At 39.8% G+C, this 26,237-nt stretch overlaps 1 protein-coding gene across 1 annotated transcript in view; it reads right to left on the bottom strand.

Annotated features, from left to right (window-relative positions):
- Positions 1–210: 210 nt before the first annotated feature.
- LOC136872755 (uncharacterized) overlaps positions 211–26,237 on the bottom strand; it is a 94,394-nt gene continuing 68,367 nt past the window's right edge. Inside the window, exon 3 of the mRNA XM_067146585.2 lies at positions 211–524. Coding sequence (XP_067002686.2) covers positions 375–524 — 150 coding nt within the window. The 3' untranslated portion in view covers positions 211–374. The remainder of the gene's footprint in view (positions 525–26,237) is intronic.

Raw genomic sequence — 26,237 nt, 5'->3', positions numbered from 1 at the left:
CATAACTGAACTGTGTAAATTATATTTATGATACGATAATAAAATAAAATGATAAAAAGTGGAGGAACAACAGGGCAACCAACTTCTATTAACTCTAATCTAAAGAAAAGGAGAAAAATATTTCAACTGAATAGAACAGATAATACGGTTATTATTTCTGGATATCTTAAGTTAGGTATCATTTCACAGTTATAACAATACGTTCATCGAATTCAGGGACTAAGAAATACACATATATTGCACATAGGAGACAGCAAATAGCAAAGGCGAGGAATATGAAATGTGATTGAACGCTTGAGTACGCCATGCCAAATCCAAGTACGACGAGCACGCTGAACAGTCTGTTGGCAAGGGTAAGTAGAAGAGAGGCTGCTTCACTCACATCGTTGGTGAGCAGGTCGGCTACTATCATTGAAGGCAGTGGTCCAAGCCCCGCCATGAACATGAAGAGGAACAGGATCAGACAGATGTGGTTTAACCAGTTCAGACCCCAAACCTCCGTATTTTCTTCCGATCGGCCGTACCTGTCAACAAAAACTATTGGTCTACTAATTTACGCAACTCATTATTCCACATGTAAAACCACATTTTGAGAGAAAAATACATATTCTAAGAGCAACGATTATAGGTAATCAATAACAATGCTAAATTAGAGTGCACCTAATTATCTTAAGAACGGTAGTTCATCGTTTCACATACGATTATCTTGTTTGAAAAAACGCAGGCTGTTATCTGTTCATCTGTTCTTTTCTTTGTGAAGGTGGCGGGGACAGTTATTTTTAATAGGATGCAACAGAGCAACCACGCTCTACTTGCACTTAACAAAAAGAAGTATGAAGGTAAGGTCCGTGAAGGACGAGAAAATGAAAATTATTTTAGGCCTTCTAAACCCAGTACCGTCGGAGTCCGAAGAGAGTTTACCAAGGGAGGTCAGGCAGGAATGTGTAAAGTTAGGACTGTAGAACAAGCAAAGGGAAGCAATATCACGCTCGGAAAAATAAACACCTCACCTACTACCATATTCCTATTCTTATATTCAATTTGTATGTTACTTTTATTCTTAATTTTACGTACCTAATTACCACAACCATGATACAATTTAAGGCCTGAAAATTCAAGCTGGGCTTTACATTCATATTATGGTCTATTTTTATAAAACCAACATTACCTACATTTTTTTTTTTGCTAGGGGCTTTACGTCGCACCGACACAGATAGGTCTTATGGCGACGATGGGATAGGAAAGGCCTAGGAGTTGGAAGGAAGCGGCCGTGGTCTATATTAAGGTACAGCCCCAGCATTTGCCTGGTGTGAAAATGGGAAACCACGGAAAACCATCTTCAGGGCTGCCGATAGTGGGATTCGAACCTACTATCTCCCGGATGCAAGCTCACAGCCGCGCGCCTCTACGCACACGGCCAACTCGCCCGGTACCTACATATTAGAGAAGTAGCTTTACTAACTAGGTCCATAAAGAAACTAGTGCTACGTGCAAACATAAAATTGCTTTGCAAATTCACAATTGTATCAAACAGTCACAGTACAGTAGGTTCTATTTAAATACATGAAACAGTAATATCCATCAGTGTACAAAAAATTAATTATGGGAAGAGGGAATTTGCCATTGTTAAAACCGTACAATTTAAGACTCTGTATCTCTCAAACCTGCGTGGGAAGAACTTCCTTTAGCTCGAATATAATTTCACTAAATCAGACTTCAATAACCTTCACGGAATGAATAAATTAATAAATTTCTTCTACATACAGTATTCTCTAGGAAGGACACACATTAATGAATTGAAAATCCACAGCCTATTTCCAGTCATTCGACCGGGTCAGGAATGGAATGAATGAAGCCCCCATCTAGCGGCGAGGATGGGAATTGTACCGGCTGCCGAAACCTGTCGCACTCTTCTGGGGCAATGATTAATGAATGACAGATGTAATGAAAATATATTGGAGAATGTTACTGGAATGAAATATGTCAGGGATAACTGGAGTACCCGGAGAAAAACCTGTCCCGCCTCCGCTTTTGTCCAGCACAAATCTCACCCGGAGTGACCGGGATTTGAACCACGGAACCCAACGGTGAGAGACCGGCGCGCTGCCACCTGAGCCACGGAGGCTACACATATTAATGTTATAACAAAATAGATCAAGAATGTGAGAGCGCCAGTGGAAGGCTGCCGTGCCAGTGGAGTGGCGACAAGCAAAAAAAATTAGCTTCAGTGAATTGTTGAGGTAGGTAACACAGCTCCTTTCGAAGATGCTGGAAATTGCCAGCAAATGGAGAAGGCGCCCGGAAAGATCTGGAAGCGGAAATTGCGTGATATTTTGTCGAGAATCTTGCGCGGGCCTGTGTATGAAAGAAAGGTTGGACGACCGGCCTCGGAGACCAGGAGTTCCACGCATCGGAGCGCTATGCCTTCGGATGAGTAAGTGAATACAAACTCAGTGAAGTGGAAAATAACTACCGTCAAAACCGTTTATTGCCACGTCAACTTTTCAAGACGTATTGATAAAACGGTGAAATCTAATAGTCCAGCCTAAATCCTATATGAACCGCCCCCCTCCCCAACGGCACTACAGCCCTTGAAGGGCCTGGCCTACCAAGCGACCACTTCTCAGCCCGAAGGCCTGCAGATTACAAGGTGTCATGTAGTCAGCACGACGAATCCTCTCGGCTGTAATTCTTGGCTTACTAGACCGGGGCCGCTATCTGACCGTCAGATAGCTCCTCAATTCTAATCACGTAGGCTGAGTGGTCCTCGAACCAGCCCTCAGGTCAAGGTAAAATCCCTGAGTGGTGGTGGTGATTATTGTTTTAAGAGGAAGTACAACTAGTAACCATCCTCTATATAACACTAATCAGAGAGGAAAAATGGAAGGGGTCCGACACTTCGAAAAATGAAGGTATCGGCCAAAGGAAGACAAGGGCCACGAAGGCATGAAAATGAAAGACAACCCTAGGCCTCAATACGTAATACCGTCGGGGTCTGAAAAGAACAAGAGTTGACCAAGGGAGGTCGGATAGAATAGAAGAAAGTGTGGAGCCTGGCACAAGTAAGTAGAAGCAATGCCAAGACTCAGCTGAGGGCCCCGTGGTCGGCAACCCACGCTCCAAAGTTCAGAGCCCCTGAGGCCCCTTTTAGTCGCCTCTTACGACAGGCAGGGGCTACCGTGGGTGTTATTCTACCGCCCCCACCCATAGAGGGATAAAAACCCCTGACCTGACCGGAAATCGAACCCTCAGCCTCCGGGTAAGGGGCAAGCACGCTACCCCTACACCGTATTTAAAGAAACTGCTTAGTACGACAACGATTAATACAATATAACATACAAAACGACGTACTTTTATCAAATTTTCGGAGAAATGTTAGGCGAATGTTGATTTTTGTTTGTTACGCGTTTGGAGATTGCTGATAACAATGTAAAGCTTATTTTCAAACACCTTTTTTCAGTAAATTGCAGATTTTGAATCACTCCGTTTGTTGAACAGTCAAAGCATTCATCGGTGTTAAAGATATCGCAAAAGAAAGGGAATATGTTATTGAAGAAAAGTCACAAATAATGAATCGATTACAAAATGTGGAAATAAACATCACCTTCACTGAGGAATTGGGTGGATCACACTTAACGCTTTCCTATTGTTTAGAAGGACAGAGAGAAGATCCCATGTATTAGCCAAGACTGTATGCGACATGGTGCCACTTCTTTCCTCACTTATCATTTTGTATTTTGCTGACATATGTTGGCTCTACGTACTCAGTAAACATTAGAAGAAAAATTCCTCTCCGTCACACTCCACAAATATTTCACTTACATTTTTAAGAATAAAGTTGATTCTGTTCATTAACCATGTAAATCTGCAGACTGAAAAGTTCCAGATATGAGCTTTTTATCAGCAAGAGGAAAACAGGTTGTTGTGACCCTCGCCTATAACGATCGTTAATTGCAGTACCTTCAGAGTTGTTATAACCGGTTTCAACCGTATAAGTAGTGGCTTAGTAATTTTTTCCGGCTCCTTCGTTGAATGTTCAGTGAAGTGGTAACGGTTCAGAGGTCTCCAGGCTCGATTCCCTGGCAGATCTGGATATAACTGTGTATAAGAAATTCCTCCAGTTACTTCACATACATCACACTACAAATTACCACAGAAACCCGAAAGTGAATGCATCCCTCCGCATATGATTGACGTCAAGAAAGTCACATGTCTACAATATTGGGCGAAAGGTGCCGATCTCGGGTAACTGGTGAAAAAATCGATAATCTACCGTATGACAGTGGTATTCAAATGTTTTGTTTGGCGTACCCTCCAAAATTCAACTTTCTTTTTCCTTCATACCTCTGAAGTACGAGTAGGCCTATAATGCTATTATATCGGAAATAACAAATGATTGTTGCTAGTAACCAAACAATAATAATAATAATAATAATAATAATAATAATAATAATAATAATAATAATAATCGTCATCCGCAGCTTATCCCGCTTGCTCAGATTTATGCACGTACTGAGGTATGAAAGATTTGTGGTCGGGGATTTAAGGTCGCATGCCGTTCCCAATCCAGCAACACTAGAAATCGAACCACGATCGTCAGGATGACAGACAAGCAGCTAAGCCGCTTCACCACCCTGTTTCCCAATATTAATATATTGTATATAATCGCCTCTGGACAAAGGAAACCTCCTAACTCCTTTGAAGAAATGTTTACGGAAGAAGTCCAAAACCCAGCGGTCAGAAATGGCCGGAGAACTGTTCCAGGCATTCGTATTGCTCAATGATAGCCGAGTTATTCTACCATTGAGTCTTCTGATCCCTCCTCAGACAACGCGGCAAACCTTCACAAGGCAGACAGAGGAACGTGGTTTTCTGGTCAGTGGAATTACGGGGTTTTCATTGCCTAGCAACGAGTATTATTAATGCAGCAAATAAAATAATAATAATGATAATAATAATAATAACAATAATAATAATAATAATTAATGCCCAGATTGGTAAGGAGCGGAGGTTTAAGAACATAGTCGCAGAATACCCGGCCCACAAGAGAACCAATTGTAATGGTGAGAGGCTGATCAATCTTTGTAAAAATCACAACCTTGTTCTTAAATCTACAGCATTCAGACACCTCCCCCGAAAAGCCAAGACTTGGAGATGTCCCAATCCCTTGCTAGGAGAGTACCAGTTAGATCACGTTGCCATCGGTAGAAGGAATAGCAAGAAAATAATGAACGTCAAGGTATTGAGAGGTGCCAATATTGATTCAGACCACTACCTATCTTTGGTCAAAGCAAATTTCATTCCACTCACGAAGTACAGAAGTAACAATTACACCAGGTCCAGAATCCCAAAATTTAATCCAGCCCAGCTGAAAGAGAACAAAAACTTTACTAAGGTACTAAGCAATAATCAGAATAAAACAGATTGGCCTAACCTACAGAAGGCACTGATAGATGCAGCAACAGAAACCATCCTTGCAACCAGAAGGAGTATACACCCATGGTGGACACCAACATGTGATAAGGCAATAGAGGAGAGAAGACAGGCATGGCTGAAATGGAACTGCAACAAAAACACGGAAAATCGTACAGCCTTCCTAACAGTCAGAAAGAACACGGCCAAGATCATTAGAAATGCTAAGAGGCAATATAACAACGACATCATAGATCAGGCAGAGAAAGACGTTCAAAGGAACAACACCAGTAACTTGTACAAAACTCTAAAACCTCAGACAAACGCTTACTCAGCCCCTACACTCCACCTTCGAAGACCAGACGGAGAACTGAAAATGAACAATGAAGATTGTACTACAGCCCTTGCAAAATATTTTGATGGCCTCCTCAATGCAGAAGAACCACAGGAAAAACTACAATTTCAACCTAAGAATGTTATTAACCCTGACTCCCTTCCTCCTACCAAAGAAGAAATCAAACAGATCATCTCTGAACTGAAATCTAACAGAGCAGCAGGCGAAGATGGCATCATTGCAGAATTATGGAAACATGCAGATGAAGAGTCAATTGACAGTATCCATAGAATCATAACTGACATCTGGACAACAGAAACACTACCAAGGGATTGGACTTCAGCTATCATCCACCCGCTGCACAAGAAAGGAGACAAGTTAGACCCTAACAACTATAGAGGGGTCTTTCTCCTATCAGTGACGTACAAAATCTTCTCCAAAGCATTGCTTAAAAGAGTGGAGACACAATTAGATTCCTGCATAGGAGAGTACCAAGCTGGATTTAGGAAGTCAAGATCATGCACAGAGCAGATTCTGAACCTCAAAACTATCTTTACCTACAAAAACCTCAGTACCTCACCCTATGTAGCAATTTTCGTTGACTTCCAGAAGGCTTACCACTCGGTAGACAGACAGTCCCTCTTTGAGACGTTGACTGAAATGGGACTGGATAAGAAGACTTTGAATCTTGTGAAGGCTACTCTGACAAACACCATGTCCAAAGTCAAATTCAGAGGGGTATTATCAAAAAGCTTCGAGATCAAAACAGGTGTTAGACAGGGAGATGGTTTGTCCCCTATCCTGTTTAACTGTCTGCTGTAGAAGGTCATTCGGGAATGGAAGAAAACACTAGCTGACAACTCTGGATTAAAAATCGGCTACAAAAGGACAAGTTAACAGTTACTTGCTCAGCCTTCGCAGATGTCCTCACACTCTTAGCTTCAAGTATGGAAGAAGTTACGCTCCAGCTATCCTCCCTATAACGCATAGCAGCTAAAGCAGGGCTAAAGATCGCTGTCAATAAAACAGAATTTCTGACAAACATCAGAGAAGCACCCAACTTCATTTCTTTGGGGGACAAAATAATACACAAGGCCAACTCATTCAAATATCTTGGAGAGTGGATAACCCCAAATGTTAATGAGGATCTTGCAATGAAGAGTAGATGCACTAAATTAGAAAGAGCTTATCATCTTTGTAAGAACATATACAAGTCTAAATCCCTCTCCTTGAATCTTAAACTTAGACACTACAACACCGTAGTAAGACCATCTGTACTGTACGCCTCAGAATGCCTAAACATGACCCGGAAAGGACAACTCAGAAAACTAGAACTGAAAGAGCGAAAGATCCTCAGAAGGATTATGGGTCCCATTAAAGGAGATGGCTACAGAATCAGGCACAACAAGGAACTGTACAGTAAAATAGAGAGCATTACAACAGCTATGAGGAAGAGAAGACTAATCTTCTATGGTCATGTAGTCAGGATGGACAGCCAGAGACTCACTTCAAGAATCTTCAACACTGTATCTAGAGGGAAAGCAACAAATGCCAAATGGACGAATTTAGTACGGAAAGACCTACAATACCTAAACATTGATCACATTGACATTTACAACCGAGATAAATTCAGAAAGTTAGTCAAGACATCTGACTCTCTCCAATCACTAAGAACTAAATCACTGCGTCCAGGAGTAGGAGTGAAATGGACTCGAGAAAGAAAAGACATCCATAGCGCTAGAATGAAAGAATACTGGGCTAAGAGGAAGAAAAGAGCTCACCAGAGTTAAGAACCACGTGGTCCATCGTAGGCCTAAACGAATAATAATAATAATAATAATAATAATAATAATAATAATAATAATAATAATAATTATTATTATTATTATTATTATTATTTTATTATTATTATTATTATTAATGCAACAATTACTATTGTACTTCATACACTGTTACTGAAAAAATAGTGAATGAGTGGATTTCGAAACAAAACAAAAAACAAGAGCTTTACAGCATCAGTAAGCAATTTTACATGTACGAAGTGAATGGGAGGTACAAACTGACATATTTTAGAATGAATAGTTCAGAAATGGGACTCTGTATAGTGGTAGACAAAAACACAATCAAACGATGTTATTGAAAATGAGCAGGCTGGACTCATTTCTTAAACTGCTTACCGAAAAGTGTTAGAAGGTACTATAAATTTGCGTACTCATTGAGACGACCCTGCGTGACCCTAGTGGTACGCGTACCACACTTTGAAAACCACTGCCCTACGGTACCGAACGTATGGCATGATAAACAAGGAAACAACTTTACTGAGTTTCGAGCCGAAAGACCATCAGAGAAACGGATAGGAGTATCAGTACATTACAGACAAAAGGTCAGTCTAGGGACACGCTATGAGCTAGAGTGCGAAAGCCCCCGAGACAGACAGGAAATACCGTTTAACTTATGAAGCGAAGCCGTTCTTCGTTGGACAAGCCAGGAGCGTGAACACGACATCAACGTGACTATTAATAATTCAGGCCTACCATCACGAGGAGGAATTTGAGTTTGAATTTATTGATTTACATGCCACTGATGCTGAAGAGACCCTTTATGTAGCATCTTCGTATAATACAATACAGGTTTATGAACACACTAACTACATTTTTGTAATATTAAAATATTAAACTAAACATCAAACTTAAAGAAAATGAAAATACAGATACGAAATCCAGTAAAATTAAAACATACATTATATACGTAATAAGTAAGAAAGTAAATCATTTTAGAGATATATTTTAGAGATATATAACTTGAGACACCTTGGAAGATAGACGATTAAATGAGAAATGAAAGGCACGATCGTGTACTGACGAATTATTAGAAGCTATTGAATGTATAATATGCAATAGTTTGAGTTCCCAGTGTAAATAGGTCAGCCCAATGGTCTGCGAAGATAAAGTTTACACAAACGGAGATCGTGCATGGAGTTATCAGAGGCTGGAAGGGATAGCGGCAGTAACGTCATTATAATGAATAAAATATAATGGAAAGAACCTTTAACCCAGAGTCTAGAAGTTCGTCCACCTTTGTATGTGCATCTATACGCTAAAGGGCACCATGTGGGTCCCGAACTGATCGGAGTCATTATCACTGCCATAAGTATTCAAATACATTCTAAAAATGTCAAGGTATTCAAATTAAATCGCAGGAACAGATATCGTGAAAACAATGCAGATAAATTTAGTTAAGTGCTATATTTCAGCTAATAATTCCAGCTAGGACGAATGGACCCGAAATTTTTTAGTCGATTTGGTTTATTTTCTAATTAGGTAAATTAGTTGGAGTGTCTTAGTATAGGAATTGTACTGTTCTATGTTGATATAAATAGTAGATCCCCAGGAGTTATGATGGGAATGATATTTGAATTTAGTTTGCGATAAATTAGCATGTTGATTTGTGTCCAACGACAGTATACATGTACGGATTCGGGCCCATAATATATCGGCATACGAAAGCACTCTGAGTGTCTGTAGAACCTTTTTATGCATGTCAATTAAATTTCGTTGATTTGAAATTCGTCATGTGAAAACCTCGATGTTTATTACGAGAATCGAACTGGTATACCTTTGTCATCTTACCAATGTTAAATTCATCTAAAGAAATTCCCGTGCATAGATACTATGGCTGAGTGTACGGTATGTATGCATTTTGGTAGCCATATAGCGATTAGTTTGTGGGTATTGTTGGAGACGTTTGTAAGGGATTATTTACGAGAAGGGCTTGTGCTAAATATGAAATCCCTGAGAGAGTAATGAATGGAACGTGATTGTGCCCGTTGTAATATGATATGTGCGGGACCAATGAAATAAATGATGATGTGAGTTAATGGAAGGGATTTCTCCATTAATAATGTGCTTTTGAAGGCTTTTTATGAAGAAATATTAGGAAGCCACGAGGGCCCAGTACGTGCTCTTCGAACAAAGCTGATGTAGCTCCCACAGAGAAGGGGAAACCCGGCCAGGGTTATGTATGAAACATTCCCAGGAAGAGAAATAATGGTACGCCAAAGCCGATCTCATATTTATAACAATAGTGACTTTATAACTTACTCCGCTATATACGAGTATGAGGAGTCGTCATGATGTGATGTCCCTTTTTTAGGTTACGGACCAGAATTTCAAAGCTACCCATATTTCTACCTGTATTATTAAATAAGGATTTCCAGAGGTAAATTATGGCATATGTTAGCTGACGGACATGTGTTCCATGCCCGCCCACTTTCTTCAAAGAAATGTATTGAGTGTAGTTTTATTTGTGATTTTCTTTCAGCATTTGTGCTGTATCCTCATATATTGTGCTGAGCCCTATATCAGATATGTGTCAGGGGTTCAGACCTCATTTCTTGTGTGCAGATGATTTCCATATTCATCTTTCGAGCCTGCTTTTGGGGGCATTTGTGTGTATTTTGGATTTCGTCTCGCTTTGTTCGGTTAATTGTTAGTTCAGGCCCCACACGTGAATTTATTTCAATGTTATAATTTGTTGAAAACACAATAAGTGGAAATGTAGATTCAAGGTTTGCGATTTATTTGATTACCGAGATATTTACAGTATCTTCTTCTTCTTCTTTATCTGTTTACCCCCCAGGTTCGGTTTTTCCGTCTGACTCAGCGAGGGATCCCACCTATACCGCCTCAAGGGCAGTGTCCTGGAGTTTCAGACTCCGGGTCGGGGGATACAACTGGGGAGAATGGCCAGTACCTCACCCAGGCTATGCTGAACAGGGGTCTTGTGGAGGGATGGGAAGATTGGAAGGGACAGGCAAGAGAGAAGGAAGCGGCCGTGGCCTTAAGTTAGGTACCATCCCGGCATTTGCCTGGAGGAGAAATGGGAAACCACGGAAAACCACTTCCAGGATGGTTGAGGTGATAATCGAACCTACCTCTACTCAGTTGACCTCTCGAGGCTGAGTTGACCGCGTTCCAGCCCTCGTACCACTTTAAAATTTCATGGTAGAGCCGGGAATCGAACCCGGGCCTCCGGGGGTGGCAGCTAATCACACTAACCACTACACCACAGAGGCGGATCTTACAGTATCTAAATCCCCTAATCAGTTGCGATCTTCAAGTAAATGCGACTCACGAATGTAACAACTCCCAATGATATTAATAAGTTAATGTCAAATTTGTCAACGTAAGTATTCATCAGTCGCGATTCTTAACATTTATATGCGATTTCAGTGAAGTTTACGGCGAGAGTCAATTACGTATTACAGTGTTAAAGTCGATGGTTCGTTTCCACGATGTTAATTCCCTACTATATTATCTAATTCAGTTGTATTTGTTTATTTACACTTTTCTTACGCTCAATAAATTAAATTTTACCTCTTATACCGTATTTTCTCATTCGAATAGTTAGATACTATGTATCCCATCCCATTGCCTTTAAAGTTAGTTTAGGCATTTATTTTGGATCGTATCGTTTCAAGAAACGATCATCCTTAAGTGGAGAACTATCAAGGTAATAAATTCTAGGCAATAAATGAATTTATTCACGCTGAGTGAAATGGTAGTTTAGGGGAAGGTATAACGTTAAATTTTCAAATATCTATGTTGCTACGTCCAAATCAACGCCGAGCCACGAAAAAAATGTATGTATGTATGTATGTATGTATGTATATATTCAACCCTGTACCGTTTCAGCTTTTTAAATGTGGCACCGGCATGAGACAATCACAGGGTCGCTGACTGGGTACTACCCACAGAGACATCTTCAAACATTACAAACTAACCTTAAATAACTGAGCGGGAAGGATAAGAGAGAAGATAAAATTAAATTTTAAAAGTCTGAATGAGAACCTTTTTAATAAAACATGAATTTATTATAATAAAGATTAAACTCTGGCAAAGTAAACATCCCTATATCAATAAACAATGTTCGGACTGTACATGGATACGTCATACCTTCGTCAACTCATATGAAATTCTTTTGTTCAGAAATTTACAATTATTTACTTTAGGTCCATCCATAAAATTATCATCTATTGAAAAATTCGTCAACCCAATTACCAACCTCAATATTTCTACTTTGTCAACTATGACCATAAAATCATCAATCTTATCAGTAGATTTAAAATTCATTCAACGCATCACTTAATTTAACCCATATTACATCTCTTTGTTATTTACCAACATTGCTTTGCACCAATAACTATTTACTTAAATTCATTATTCGGTTTCCATTATATTTGGTAAACACCATATTTCAAAATAATGATAATAAATTAATGTAGTTGACCATCATTACATCCATCATTTATTTGTGTCCGACTCGTTGGCTGAACGGTCAGCGTACTGGCCTTCGGTTCGGAGGGTCCCGGGTTCGATTCCCGGCCGGGTCGGGGATTTTAACCTTAATTGGTTAATTCCAATGGCACGGGGGCTGGGTGTATGTGTTGTCTTCATCATCATTTCATCCTCATCACGACGCGCAGGTCGCCTACGAGCGTCAACTAGAAAGACCTGCACCTGGCGAGTCGAACCCGTTCTGGGATATCCCGGCACTAAAAGCCATACGACATTTCATTTCATTTATTTGTCAGAGTGACCTTTGAAATCCAAAAAGGAAAATAAATTCACAATGCATTCATCCATTCCTGAGTTCAAAATCAATATCCACTTTTATCATTCCCATGAATCATTTAGTTATTAAGTTATAAAATCATATTATAATTATACGATTATTTAGAATTATTACAATATTTTCATCATGTAATCGTGAAGCTGTTTGAAAATTAAAAATCCCAGCACTCATTCTATCATTCGTGAACTCCACAAGTATGAAGTTAAAATCATTAAATAATTTGTGATCATCAAATCTGAGGCCGTCACCTCATTAAATCATTAAGTCCGAAACCATCAAAAATTATTCAATCATTCAATTTCGCTACCTCATTAAATTATTAAGTCCGCAACATTTCATTAACTCATTCTTATACATTGCTTCTTCCTCTCATATATGGACAACTAACACGGGAAACGCGACCGAATCGATAAATACCCCTGACACGGATTTAATTAGGTTACTATTCTGATTCATCAATGAAAAGAAAAATATCTCACGTACGCACACTCAGCTGTACAACACAATGGGCTGTCACGAAGTGTAATTAGTATTTTAATATCAATGTGCTGTTCCTAAAAATCCATCGAGTAGAGTTGTTTTATAAATGACATTAATCCTTTCATTTTGTAGGACCCTAGCCAACACAGTTTAAAACTCCTCTAATACACATATCCAGCCGGTAAACGATACTCTTATTTCCGAGCATAACTCACATCTGTTTACTCCACTGACACGGCAAAATTTATGTAGGCACTAAATGAATATCACTCCGTTCTAATTTAATCCATATCTCTTTTCAATCATCTTTCATTTCACTTGGCCTCCCTGGGCGAACAACAACAATTATTTTTAAGCATTCAGCGCTTTAAATGTACCTTATTCATTCTACATAACACATATTTAACTTGCACACTTCTCATGGATTTCATATAATCTCAAGAAACACTTATCAATTTGCCGGCACTATATTTTCATATTACACTCCACAATATCCTTGGTTCGTTTCCTGCGACTGGTATATGTCTCTTAAAGGCCCTACTTCGAATATAATTTCACAAAATCTCACTTGAATTATATGACAGAATAACTATTCCCTCACAGTACATTTTCATCTAATGGCCAAAATATACAGGTTATTGACTGATAAAAATGGACTCTAAAATTTCACTGCAATGTGTACAGGTAGCCAAGGTTCGATTCTACACAACGTCGATAAATATTCTCTCGATGATCTTAACATATCATGCACATGCCATAACTGTCTTACCCTATTCCCAGGATTATAAACACATACTGATTGCCATCAATCTTACTTAAGTATTTACACACACACGGATATCGTATCTGAAGATCACGCACTATGCAAATCGTATTTCGACACACGTATCTTATACTATCGAAGATCGTATTTCCACGCACATAATCATGGTATTAAAGAAGATCATATTCACACACTAGTCTTATTCTACACAAATTATGTCCCCGCAGGCATCAGTATATCACATCATTCCCTATAGCTAGCTACCCTTTGCTACAGCAGAAACAGAAATATAAAAAAATGAACTTTCATGCAAGAAAAAGAAAATTATTTACAAGTTAACAGCAAGCCGTGCATACGTGACTTACAATGAATCAGGTAGTACTTATCGACTTCGATGACGTCATGTTCAGCTACACAACATCTGGCTCTTCAGGTAGGCCCCATGGTGTAGTTTAATGCATCATACTGGTGACATTAACATTTGCACCAATGCGTTCCTGGATATTCACGTACTTCATACTTGCTGGCATTTATATTTCACACTGCTTCACACATATTATTCGGCACTCCCTGTCGTACGATGTCGGCATGTAAAAATATCTGGTGACACATTTGGTGTTTACCCGACAAAATTAATTAAATCTCAGCTACAGAGACTCCCATGAGGGATTCGGTTTACTTTTTCTGCCATCTAGTAGGCCTAGAGTTCAACGGAACGCCGAAATTGACAAGCAGACAGCCAGATGATATCAAATTTAAAAAGTCTGCACACGGTAGCTGAGGCCACTCGATTGCTATTATTATTCTTATTACTATGATTATTATTTTATCTGTATGTAGCAGAAACAATGAATATGATGTCCGGCTCCATGGCTAAATAGTTAGCGTGCTGGCCTATGGTCACAAGTGTCCCGGGTTCAATTCCCGGCAGGGTCGGGAATTTTAAACAACATTGGTTAATTTCGCTGGCACGGAGGCTGTGTGTATGTGTCGTTTTCACCATCATTTCATCCTCATCATGGCGCGCAGGTCGCCTACGGCAGCCAAATCGAAAGACCTGCACCTGGCGAGCCGAGCCTGTCTTTGGACACTCCCGGCACAAAAGCCATACGCCATCTCATTTCATTTCATTTCATGATTGGAAAAAATGAAAAGCACTAAGAAAAGTGTTAGGCCTTAATGTTAAGAATGGAATGAGGAGACTCAAATCTAACGAAGAATTGTATCAAAGAACGGACGGAGTGGTCGAATTGATAAGGAAAAGAAGATTACAGTTTTATGGACACTTGTTGAGGATGAACAATAACAGACTAACTTAGATAATCTTTGAATTCTTCTGGAAGAGGGCGGCAGACCTGAAATGGTTTAGAGAAGTGAGGTTGGACTTGACGAAGATGGGGGTTACGGAAGATACATCATGGTCTGAAATCGATTTAGGCAACTTGTCCAAAAGTTCCATGCGTTCCAGGAGACTGGAGAAACACTAGTGAGGAAAGGAAGATGAAGAAAGTAGGTGAATATGAAAAGATACTGGCAGACAATGAAGGCAGAGGAGACTAAAAATACCACAAAAATTGTCAACGTGATCCATCAACGCCCGAAACGATGAGAAAATACCATACGTTAGCACATTGTCAATATCAAGCTGCTAATTGAAATTAGAAGTCTTGCAATAAAGAGAAGTTGGAATAAACAAGTTTGTTCAACCCTTGTCCCGTGTCTCTACGAGGTCAGGTATGAGATGAGATGAATCTGTCTTGGCGGGTTCTTATGACCGGATGCCCTTCCTGACGTCAACCTCATCAGGGGAGTTAATAAGATGACATGAATGACGAGATATAAGATGTTAGGAAGGGAGAGGGTGAAACCCGGTGCCGTCACATAATCTACTGCCGTCGAATATCACCAAGGGGTCTTCTCAAGGCTTGACGTCTCTATCTGACAGACGAATCACCATCAACAGTTGCATATGCCCCTACTCCATATGAGCACAGCGGAGAGGTTTGGAATTTCATCCAGACTTTTTGTTACGCAATCTAGTGATTAGAAATTATATACCACCTCCTCCGCTACCCTGCCGGCCAACATTCTGATGGATTTCTTTTTTCGATCAATGAGACTCGAACCGGCTAACCACGGCTTCAGACCATTCAGACATCAATGTCTTAACGATCATGGCCACCAGGCGGGCTTCGAATAAACAAGTAACTTAATTATTTATTTCCACTCACATTAGTTTGTATAGTCCGCGAAACATTTAATGATGCAACCCCGGTTTCGGTAATACTGTCAACTGAATGGAAATGAAATCTGAATTGAATCAATAGCATGATCAATCGATAGGAATTTTCTAAACCCTTATTATCTTAAGCCAACAAGTGTGTCACACACACATTATATAACATTATATAACATTTCTCGGTGCGAATCTTGTTCCTAGCAATAGTTCTTTGCTGTGTAAACAACAACAGTACTAGTACGTAAAGTGTATGCCAGATGTCTCACGGCGATGCATTAATCGATTCATAGTTTGTGTGTCAATCAAAGGTTTTGCCAATACGAATCTCGGAGATAACCGAGATCTACCGTTTCAGCACTAGGGAGCCGAAGTATCACTAATCGTTTCGCGTACTATACCTTTGCTGGCCAGATCAAGTGTTTACAATAAACTGTGTCTGCTAGTATGGGACAGACCTGAATTGTCTCAGTCTCACCCTTTGCTTTGACGAAATGTATACGCGTGCACATTAATGGTGTCCCGAATTAATCAATCAACACTGCCCCACTCTAGTACTGAAAACGAGGGGAGGGAGTGAAGGGCTAGTGTTGAAGGCCACACCAGTGCCGAAATGGAGGAGAAGGGTCTGATCCGGTAGTGCTGAAGACACAGTGTGTGCATTCCGTGGTGGCCTACATTTCGTTATACTGTAACACTGTAAGATGGCTCCTGTCTTATCACAAGTGAATCGAGGACGTATTGTTGGCATGTGGGAGGCTCACATGGTCCCCCAAGCAATAGAGTGTTACCTGTGTGCATAAAGTAAGGCGTGTGTTATCAGTATATAAATAATGTGACGATTTGGATATACACCAATCTTCACCATGAAAACGCTAATATTTGTTGTTGTTGTTGTTGTTGCTATTTTGCTTTACATCGCACCGACACAGATAGGTCTTATGGCGACGATGGGACAGGAAAGACCTAGGAATGGAAAGGAAGCGGCCGTGGCCTTAATTAAGGTACAGCCCCAGCATTTGCCTGGTGTGAAAATGGGAAACCACGGAAAACCATCTTCAGGGCTGCCGACAGTGGGGTTCGAACCCACTATCTCCCGGATGCGAGCTCACAGCTGCGCGCTCCTTACCACACGGCCAACTCGCCCGGTATGCTAATATTTAACATGGCCTAAATCCCGAGGGAGGTGGCAAGGGGAGGCATGGGGTAGCCCGACGGAGCAGCTTGAATAATGTGAGTACCAAATCGTTGAAATGTTGTAAATAATTTAACTATATCTGTGACCACACTGTCATCCGATAGATATAATTATGCCTAATTTTATTTTTCTTATATTCTTGAAAGGACGGCTAAAATCGTATTATATGTACCTGTTTAGGCCACGTATCTTAAAGTACGGGCATGTCGTGAATTAATATTGAGGCCCCTACATTAAATCAATATCTGCTTAACTTGTATGATATCATTATATTCAAGATTTTGGGACATCGACTTTGTCGTTTAATAATCTAATATTATTTCTACTGTGTCCCCAAAATCTAACTCATATGAGAAAAATAAGAAGTAAAATAATAATAATAATAATAATAATAATAATAATAATAATAATAATAATAATAATAATGTGTTCTTAGCTGTGTTGATACTGCTACACGGCTGAAAGCAACGGGAAACTACAGCCGTAACTACCTCCCGAGGACATGCAGCTCTCTCTGTATGAATGATGTACTGATGATGGCTTCCTCCCGGGTAAAATATTCCGGAGGTAAACTAGTCCCCCATTCGGATCTCCGGGTGGGGACTACACGAGAGGGGGCGATCATCAGGAAGAAGGATACTGACATTCTGCGATTCGGAGCGTGGAATGTTAGAAGTTTGAATCGTTGTGGTAGGTTAGAGAATCTGAAAAGGGAGATGGATAGACTAAAGTTAGATGTAGTTGGTATAAGTGAAGTACGTTGGCAGGAAGAACATGATTTTTGGTCAAGCGACTACCGAATTATCAACACGAAATCAAACAGGGGAAATGCAGGAGTTGGTTTAATAATGAATAAGAAAATTGGGCAGCGGATAAGCTACTACGACCAGCATAGTGAAAGAATTATTGTTGTCAAGATAGACACCAAACCAATGCCTACCACAATAGTGCAGGTCTATATGCCTACTAGTTCAGCGGATGATGAAGAAATCGAAAGAATATATGAGGAGATAGAAGATTTAATTCAATATGTAAAAGGTGACGAGAATCTAATTGTGATGGGAGACTGGAATGCAGTGGTAGACCAAGGAAGAGAAGGTAGTACAGTAGGAGAATTCGGATTGGGACAAAGGAACGAAAGAGGAAGTCGGCTGGTTGAATTCTGCACTGATCATAATTTAGTCCTTGCCAATACTTGGTTCAAACACCACAAACGACGGCTGTATACGTGGACGAGACCTGGAGACACTGGAAGGTATCAAATAGACTTTATTATGATTAGGCAGAGATTCAGAAACCAGGTGTTGGATTGCAAAACTTTCCCAGGAGCAGACGTGGACTCTGACCACAACTTGTTGGTCATGAAATGCCATCTGAAGTTGAAGAAATTGAAGAAAGGAAAGAATGCAAAAAGATGGGATCTAGACAAGTTGAAAGAAAAGAGTGTGAGAGATTGTTTCAAGGAACATGTTGCACAAGGACTAAATGAAAAGGCTGAAGGAAACACAATAGAGGAAGAGTGGAGAGTCATGAAAAATGAAGTCAGTAGGGCGGCTGAAGAAATGTTAGGAAGGAAGAAAAGATCAACTAAGAATCAGTGGATAACTCAGGAGATACTAGACCTCATTGATGAACGACGAAAATACAAGAATTCTAGAAATGAAGAGGGCAGAAAAGAATACAGGCGATTAAAGAATCAAGTGGATAGAAAGTGCAAGGTAGCTAAGGAAGAATGGCTGAAGGAGAAGTGCAAGGATGTCGAAGACTGTATGGTCTTGGGAAAGGTAGATGCTGCATACAGGAAAATAAAGGAAACCTTTGGAGAAAGGAAATCTAGGTGTATGAATATTAAGAGCTCAGATGGAAAGCCACTTCTAAGGAAAGAAGACAAAGCAGAAAGATGGCAGGAACATATCCAACAGTTGTATAAAGGTAACGATGTAGATAAATTGGTTCTGGAACATGAAGAGGCTGTTGATGCTGATGAAATGGGAGACCCAGTTTTGAGGTCAGAGTTTGACAGAGCTGTGAGTGACCTAAATAGGAACAAGGCACCTGGAATTGATGATATTCCCTCTGAACTACTGACTGCCTTAGGAGAAACCAGCATGGTAAGGTTATTTCATTTAGTGTGCAGGATGTGTGAGACAGGAGAAGTCCCATCCGATTTTCGGCAGAATGTTGTTATACCTATTCCCAAGAAAGCCGGTGCTGACAGGTGTGAAAACTACCGCACCATTAGTTTAGTATCTCATGCCTGCAAAATTTTAACACGTATTATTTACAGAAGAATGGAAAAACAAGTTGAAGCTGAGTTGGGAGAAGATCAATTTGGCTTCAGGAGAAATGTAGGAACACGTGAAGCAATCCTGACTTTACGTCTGATCTTAGAGGATCGAATCAAGAAGGAAAAGCCCACGTACATGGCATTCGTAGATCTAGAAAAGGCATTCTATAATGTTGATTGGAACAAGCTATTCATGATTCTGAGGATGATAGGGATCAGATACCGAGAACGAAGAATTATATACAACCTGTATAAAAATCAGTCTACAGTGATAAGAGTCGAGGGCTTTGAAAAGGAAGCAGCAATCCAGAAAGGAGTGAGGCAAGGCTGCAGTTTGTCCCCTCTCCTTTTCAATGTTTACATAGAACAGGCAGTAAAGGAAATCAAAGAGAAATTTGGAAAGTAAATCACAGTCCAAGGAGAGCAAATCAAAACCTTGAGATTTGCCGATGATATTGTTATTTTATCTGAGACTGCAGAAGATCTCGAGAAGTTGCTGAATGGTATGGATGAAGTCTTGGGTAAGGAGAACAAGATGAAAATAAATAAGTCCAAAACAAAAGTAATGGAGTGCAGTCGAACGAAGGCAGGTGATGTAGGAAATATTAGATTAGGAAACGAAGTCTTAAAGGAAGTAGATGAATATTGTTACTTGGGTAGTAAAGTAACTAACGACGGCAGAAGTAAGGAGGACATAAAATGCAGGCTAGCACAAGCAAGGAAGAGCTTTCTTAAGAAAAGAAATTTGCTCACTTCAAACATTGATATCGGAATTAGAAAGATGTTTTTGAAGACTTTCGTGTGGAGCGTGGCATTGTATGGAAGTGAAACATGGACGATAACTAGCTCAGAAAGAAAGAGAATAGAAGCTTTTGAAATGTGGTGTTACAGAAGAATGCTGAAGGTGAGATGGATAGATCGAATCACGAATGAAGGGATACTGAATCGAATTGGTGAGAGGAGATCGATTTGGCTAAATTTGAAGAGAAGAAGTGATAGAATGATAGGACACATCTTAAGACACCCAGGACTTGTTCAGTTGGTTTTTGAAGGAAGTGTAGGTGGTAAGAACGGTAGGGGTAGGCCAAGGTATGAATATGACAAACAGATTAGAGCAGATGTAGGATGCAATAGTTACGTAGAAATGAAAAGGTTAGCACAGGATAGGGTGGCATGGAGGGCTGCATCAAACCAGTCTATGGACTGATGACTCAAACACACATGTTGGAAATGAACATTTTGTAGTGATGAGTCGCAACGATAATAATAATCGTAATGATGCTTTTTGATTACATGATTTGCAATAACTATTTATGAATTGTTGCGAAATATGATATTAGGAATAATAATAATACCGTCGAGATTCGGAGACGGTATTTAACTGACTCTAATTTTTGAATTTTTCGAAGTTTTCAACATAACGTCAGAATACGTGGAAATTGATGTCCATGGAAGGATCTGTCATTGATAGCCATGCAGTAATAAAATAATTCGGAACATCTAAGAAATAAGTGGTAAATATTTTCTATTGTTTCCGTAACACTGAGTTAATTGATACAGTACTGACCGGATGTGTAGATGTGAGATAAACACTGACTGAGCAAATGTCATGGGATAACAGAGCACTGATGCGCAGGTGTGTTGTCTGCGCACCACACGCCTCCTGTGCCAGTGGCAGTTGTATAGGAGACCTTGTGAGCAGTGGCTGTGCATGTGACAGATGCAACATGGAACGTCGTCGTGAGCTGACACCGTTCGAACGGGGTATGGTGGTAGGTGCCCGACGGATGGGAAGTGCGATTTCGGATGTGGTGCGGGAATTCGGCTTCACACGATCCACCGTGTCCAGGGTGTATCGTGAATGGTTGAATGCTGGTGTCACCGTCCACAACAGACAAACGATCGGCCGTTCAGCCACCCTCGATGACCGTGACTGGCGACATCTGAGACGGATTGTCAATAGTGACAGACGGGCAATCGTGCAACAAATCACGGCTCAATTCAACACAGGCCGTGCTAGACACGTCTCCCAGTGGACAATCCGTAGGAACATGGGTTTTATGGGGTATGGGCTCCGGCGCCTCACACGGGTGCCACTGTTAACCCAACGTCATCGGGCACAACGACGCGCATTTGTCGCCAGTGACCAGGGATGGACACTGGAATAATGACGTAACGTGATATGGTCGGACGAATCACGATTTCAACTGCACCATGCCGATGGGAGGCACCGTGTATGGCGCAGACCACATGAAGCGATGGATCCCGCCTGCCATAATAACATCCAGACGCACTGGAAATATTTAGTTGATATTGAGTTGATTCCAGATTGTGACCTCTGATTTGAAGTAGAGATAAATTGATACCCAATTATTTTATACCTTTAATTATACCTGTGAATAACAATAAAATAATCAAATGATAAATACTTGACGCTGAAACATTTTTCTACAGAGGTTAAATAATAATATTTATGCCCGTGATATTTCTGCTTGACTTTTCATTCGCAGTTTTATCATGGCAGGACAATTAATGGATAGTTTACGATGATATTACAGGCAGATGTATATTCATGGCTTTTTATTTTAATCTGGCTTTTTTGATGTTAAATTTAAGCGACATCTCAGATTTGTTTAAATTATTATAGTGACCATGATATGAGATAATTGGACTAGGTCATACACACACACCGTCCACAGTGAGACATTACCTCAGCCACTGTGACAAGTGAAATCAGCAGAACATTCAGTAACATTCAGTCATTTGAATGACAAGTGCGGTATGCATCTTAGATGTAAATGTGTCAGATTGGTACGTGAATTTATTGCTCTGTGTAAATACAATAGGTTAGAAATGATAGGGTGTCTTCTCTTTCAGGAGTGTATTTAGATGGTAGAATTATAACAAGAGAGGCTTACCTGATTCGTTCTCCTGTCATTTAGTTTGTTTTATGGTCGACGTGGGAGGATTAACCCACGCTGTAATGTAAATATGAGGTCAGTAACCTTAGGGGTGGAGGGAAGCTTGGATACATCCTTTAAAACAATATTTCGCTTAGAGTGTCCAAGCAAATTGAAAATGAATAATTACATCACTGAACAGGTCTCTGTAAAAAATTTAAATAAGTAGGACTGTAAGTGTAAAGCTGTAGACGTTAAGAGACTTCTTTAATTACTGGATAAAATATACGCGAATCATGCAGACCTGATCGGGTTAAAAATTTGAATGTGTAATGCTAATACAAAGTATGTAAATGTTAGGGAGGTCTGTTCAGCTGATTTAATCATAAAATTTCTAACTTAGGGAATCCATGTTGTCAACACAGTGATCATAAAATGCTCATGGATAAATTTTGTTTGAGTATCCATCCGATACCAGGTCATAAAAAGTCATTTGAGGCCATACATAATTTTATGCTAATTTCAAAAATAGTAATATAACGGGGAGCAGTAAACTCCAAAACTTAGGCACGTTCTCAGGAAACTCCCGTCATTTATTGGAACAGTGGTAATTCCTATAATTCAATGTAACATTTTATGATTTTAATTTTGCTAACTGTCAATTAACTAAAGATAACTTTAACACAGCTGAGACCTTATGTAACAATCACCGTATTCGGCATTATTATCTCACCGCTCACCACCCTCTAGGACCCCGGTACGACCTAGGGATGATGAGGTGAATAACCTTACCCACCAGGGTGAGAGAAGAAGAGAGAGAGAGAAAGATAGATAGAGACCCTGGTGAGAAGGTTGCTAGCGTGTCCGCCCCAAAATGGGAGTTATAGCGAACACGAGGGGGGAATGATGGGCACAAGAAGAAGGACAACAAAAGTTCAAGCACAATAAAAAAACAAGAAACCATAGAAATAACTTACCGGAAGCAGCGGAGGAAGACGACTTAAGGCCGTGGAAGTGAATGCACAAGAAAATCGGTGGCAGTGCTCCACCGAACGTGGCGAATGAAAACCAACACTTCAATGAAGTTAAAGAATTTTAATGGAAGGGCAAATAGTAGGTAACAAACCAAGTCATTAAGTTGATAAAACCTATGTTTATTTTAAGACGTAAAGCCGAAATGTAAATAAAGTCAACGTAAGGTTGAAAGGTGGAAAAAGCAATTAACAATAAATAAAATAAATCAGAATATACCCAGGTATGGTTTAAAAGAAAAATTAATTCATTATTAATTAACAATTAATGGTAAATAAATACTCTTTAACAGATAATAAATTGAAAATTTTATGAAAACAACAAAGAAAGAAAAGGATGACCTCCGTACCTAATAAAATGTGATCAGAAAACAACGGAAAACCAATTGACATCCTTACATAAATACTACTTTGAAATAAAATGTGATCGATCACGGATAGATAATTAATTAAAAAAAACTCAGTTAACAATTATTCAATAAAATGGATCTTCAACGCGGCCGCTTCTCATAATTACCAAATTTAAAAACGTTCAGTTTCCACCAAGGACAGTTTCCAAGACATATAGAATTTTACGTAAAAATACATACCACCCGGTGCAAGAAAATAGAAACACAATTTTAAAGGTGGTCAAAAATAAATAAATTAACTTTAAAACAGAGAACGATACACTCAACTCAGAAATATATACTACTAGATGCACCCAGGCTCCATACGCCAGACAACATTAAAACCCGACAACAATACCGCAAAACCGTTGCCAAGGTAATAACCACCAAATAAAAGCAACGCCTCCAAATAACGAGGAGGAAAACAGGCAAGAGAAAAAAAATATTTTAATTCACCCAAAACCCCAGAAGGGGGAGGGGAGAAGAAAACATACCAAACGAATTAGAAAACAAAACACAGGAAAGCAAACAGAAAGCCGAAGAAGGTAAAGCTCTCTACCTTGGAGACTGTACCTTGGTTCACAAAGAAGGTTACAATTTAAAAGTGCCAAAAGGAACTCAGTAAAATTTTAAACTAAAAATCCCAATTCAGTTCACTGTGAACCTTCCACATTACTGTGATTAGTTGCCGAAACTGTTTTTCAAATTTTCGATACCACACACGCAAATAGGTATTAATTTAACGACGAAGTCCAAATATTTATTATTATTATTATTATTATTATTATTATTATTATTATTATTATTATTATTATTATTATTTCCTGAAATCTTCGAAAATATCAAAATCCTCTTCTGGACGACGTTTAAAATGATTCAAACACTGGTACATACCTTTGGTGATGAAGAAATGAGAGGAATTTTAACCTGACCATTGTTGACGAAGAACACAGTCACACGACCGGCATCCAGACCTCGTTGGGAAGTATCCAGACGAAAAATAAATCCAAAAATATGATCAGAAGAAATGGCAGGAGGTCTCCAACTAGTTCACCCGGGGAAAATCCCCGTTAATGGAGGTATCACGGGGGTTTTCTGGAAATCCACCTCTCCATGGCGTAGCTCTCAAACACACAAGCGCACATCATGGCTGACTGAAGCGAACTGAGTCTCGCGTCGGCAAGCGAGGAGGAGGCAAGTCTGCCTGGAAATAGGCCGGCGCATGCGCAGTTATGCGCAACCAAACAGAGCTAGGAGAAACGGCGCACGGCCTACATTAGCTTAAAACTGTTAGTCGAGCAGTCAATTGACTCAGATATTCTAGGGCGCAAAGGCCAGTTCAAAATGTTTATAAAGGGGCGGCTCACACAATTTAATATTGTCTCAGCCCTCCCGCCCCGAAACGACGACAAAATCTCATGCATATGCCATCAATGATGTGGTGGTCACACATATACTAAATTTGGGCGAAGTAGTCCAACAGAAAACGACCACCAAGATTAACTAATTTTAGTTAGGAGTTCACATGACCAGGTTAGTAGTCCGAGACACAGTTCCATATCACATAGTTTTTAGAAATAATTGGCGGGGTGCGATCAATATCAGTGTCCAGAAACGTTAACTGAGCACTCGGAAAATCACCAGAGTAATGTTTGTCATCAAATAGAGAGCACAATGACCAGAGTTCACCAAATACTCAGGTTCACCCAATACACATTGTTTCAATGCATCACACAATGATATAGTTTATGACACATGACGCAGTTCACCTTGAGGTTTGGCAACTCTCACACTAATCACAGATATACTGACCAAAATTAAACGAAAACCACATGATTATAAGTCCACGCATCCAGGTTATTTTCTCAAGCACGGTGGTAAATTAATTTTTAATGCACGAATACCTTTACAAGTCTCCTTTGATATTAAGGAAATGCATGATCTCGTGTTGCAAAAAGGTGACGACAGGGGAAATGAAACGCACCGGAAAACCCGAATGGGGGCAAAACCACAAGAAGAGGGAGGAAAAAAGAAACAAACCAGGAAATTTAAAGTAGGTGAGTATTCAGTTACAGGATCCACAGATCCGCCAATTAACTTTACATAAGCTAGTTACCAACAAACTAGCTGAAGCCCAGAGCTCTCCACTTGGTCCAATCTAGTATCGAAGGAAAAGAAGGGTCATTTCAATGACAATTAAGAAATCAAAGGGAAACTACATAAAATATACCATGTTACTCTGCCACGAAGGACACTTAGCCATGACACGAAGAGAAACAATTAACAAGAACACATAGAAACATAGGGTACAATCCAACACATAACACCAACTAGGACTAAGACAGATATCCCGAAGGATCATGAACATAACGGAAGGGAAAGCAGAAATATTACTTAAGCACAAATTACCCACAAGAAAAATATATAAATAAAGGTACAGGACCACTCCAAAGAATAGACGTCCTTGGAACATATGGTTTAGAATAGTAGGAGTTAAACTAAGAGGACACATGAATGACCAATCAAACTACACTTTTAGATACTGGAGAGACACACACACAACCACGGAGTGGC

Source organism: Anabrus simplex, chromosome 4 (assembly GCF_040414725.1).
Source record: "Anabrus simplex isolate iqAnaSimp1 chromosome 4, ASM4041472v1, whole genome shotgun sequence".
In the NCBI taxonomy this organism is placed as follows: Eukaryota; Metazoa; Arthropoda; class Insecta; order Orthoptera; family Tettigoniidae; genus Anabrus; species Anabrus simplex.
Note: the sequence above shows the minus strand (reverse complement) of the source record. Positions and strands in the feature narration are given on the sequence as shown.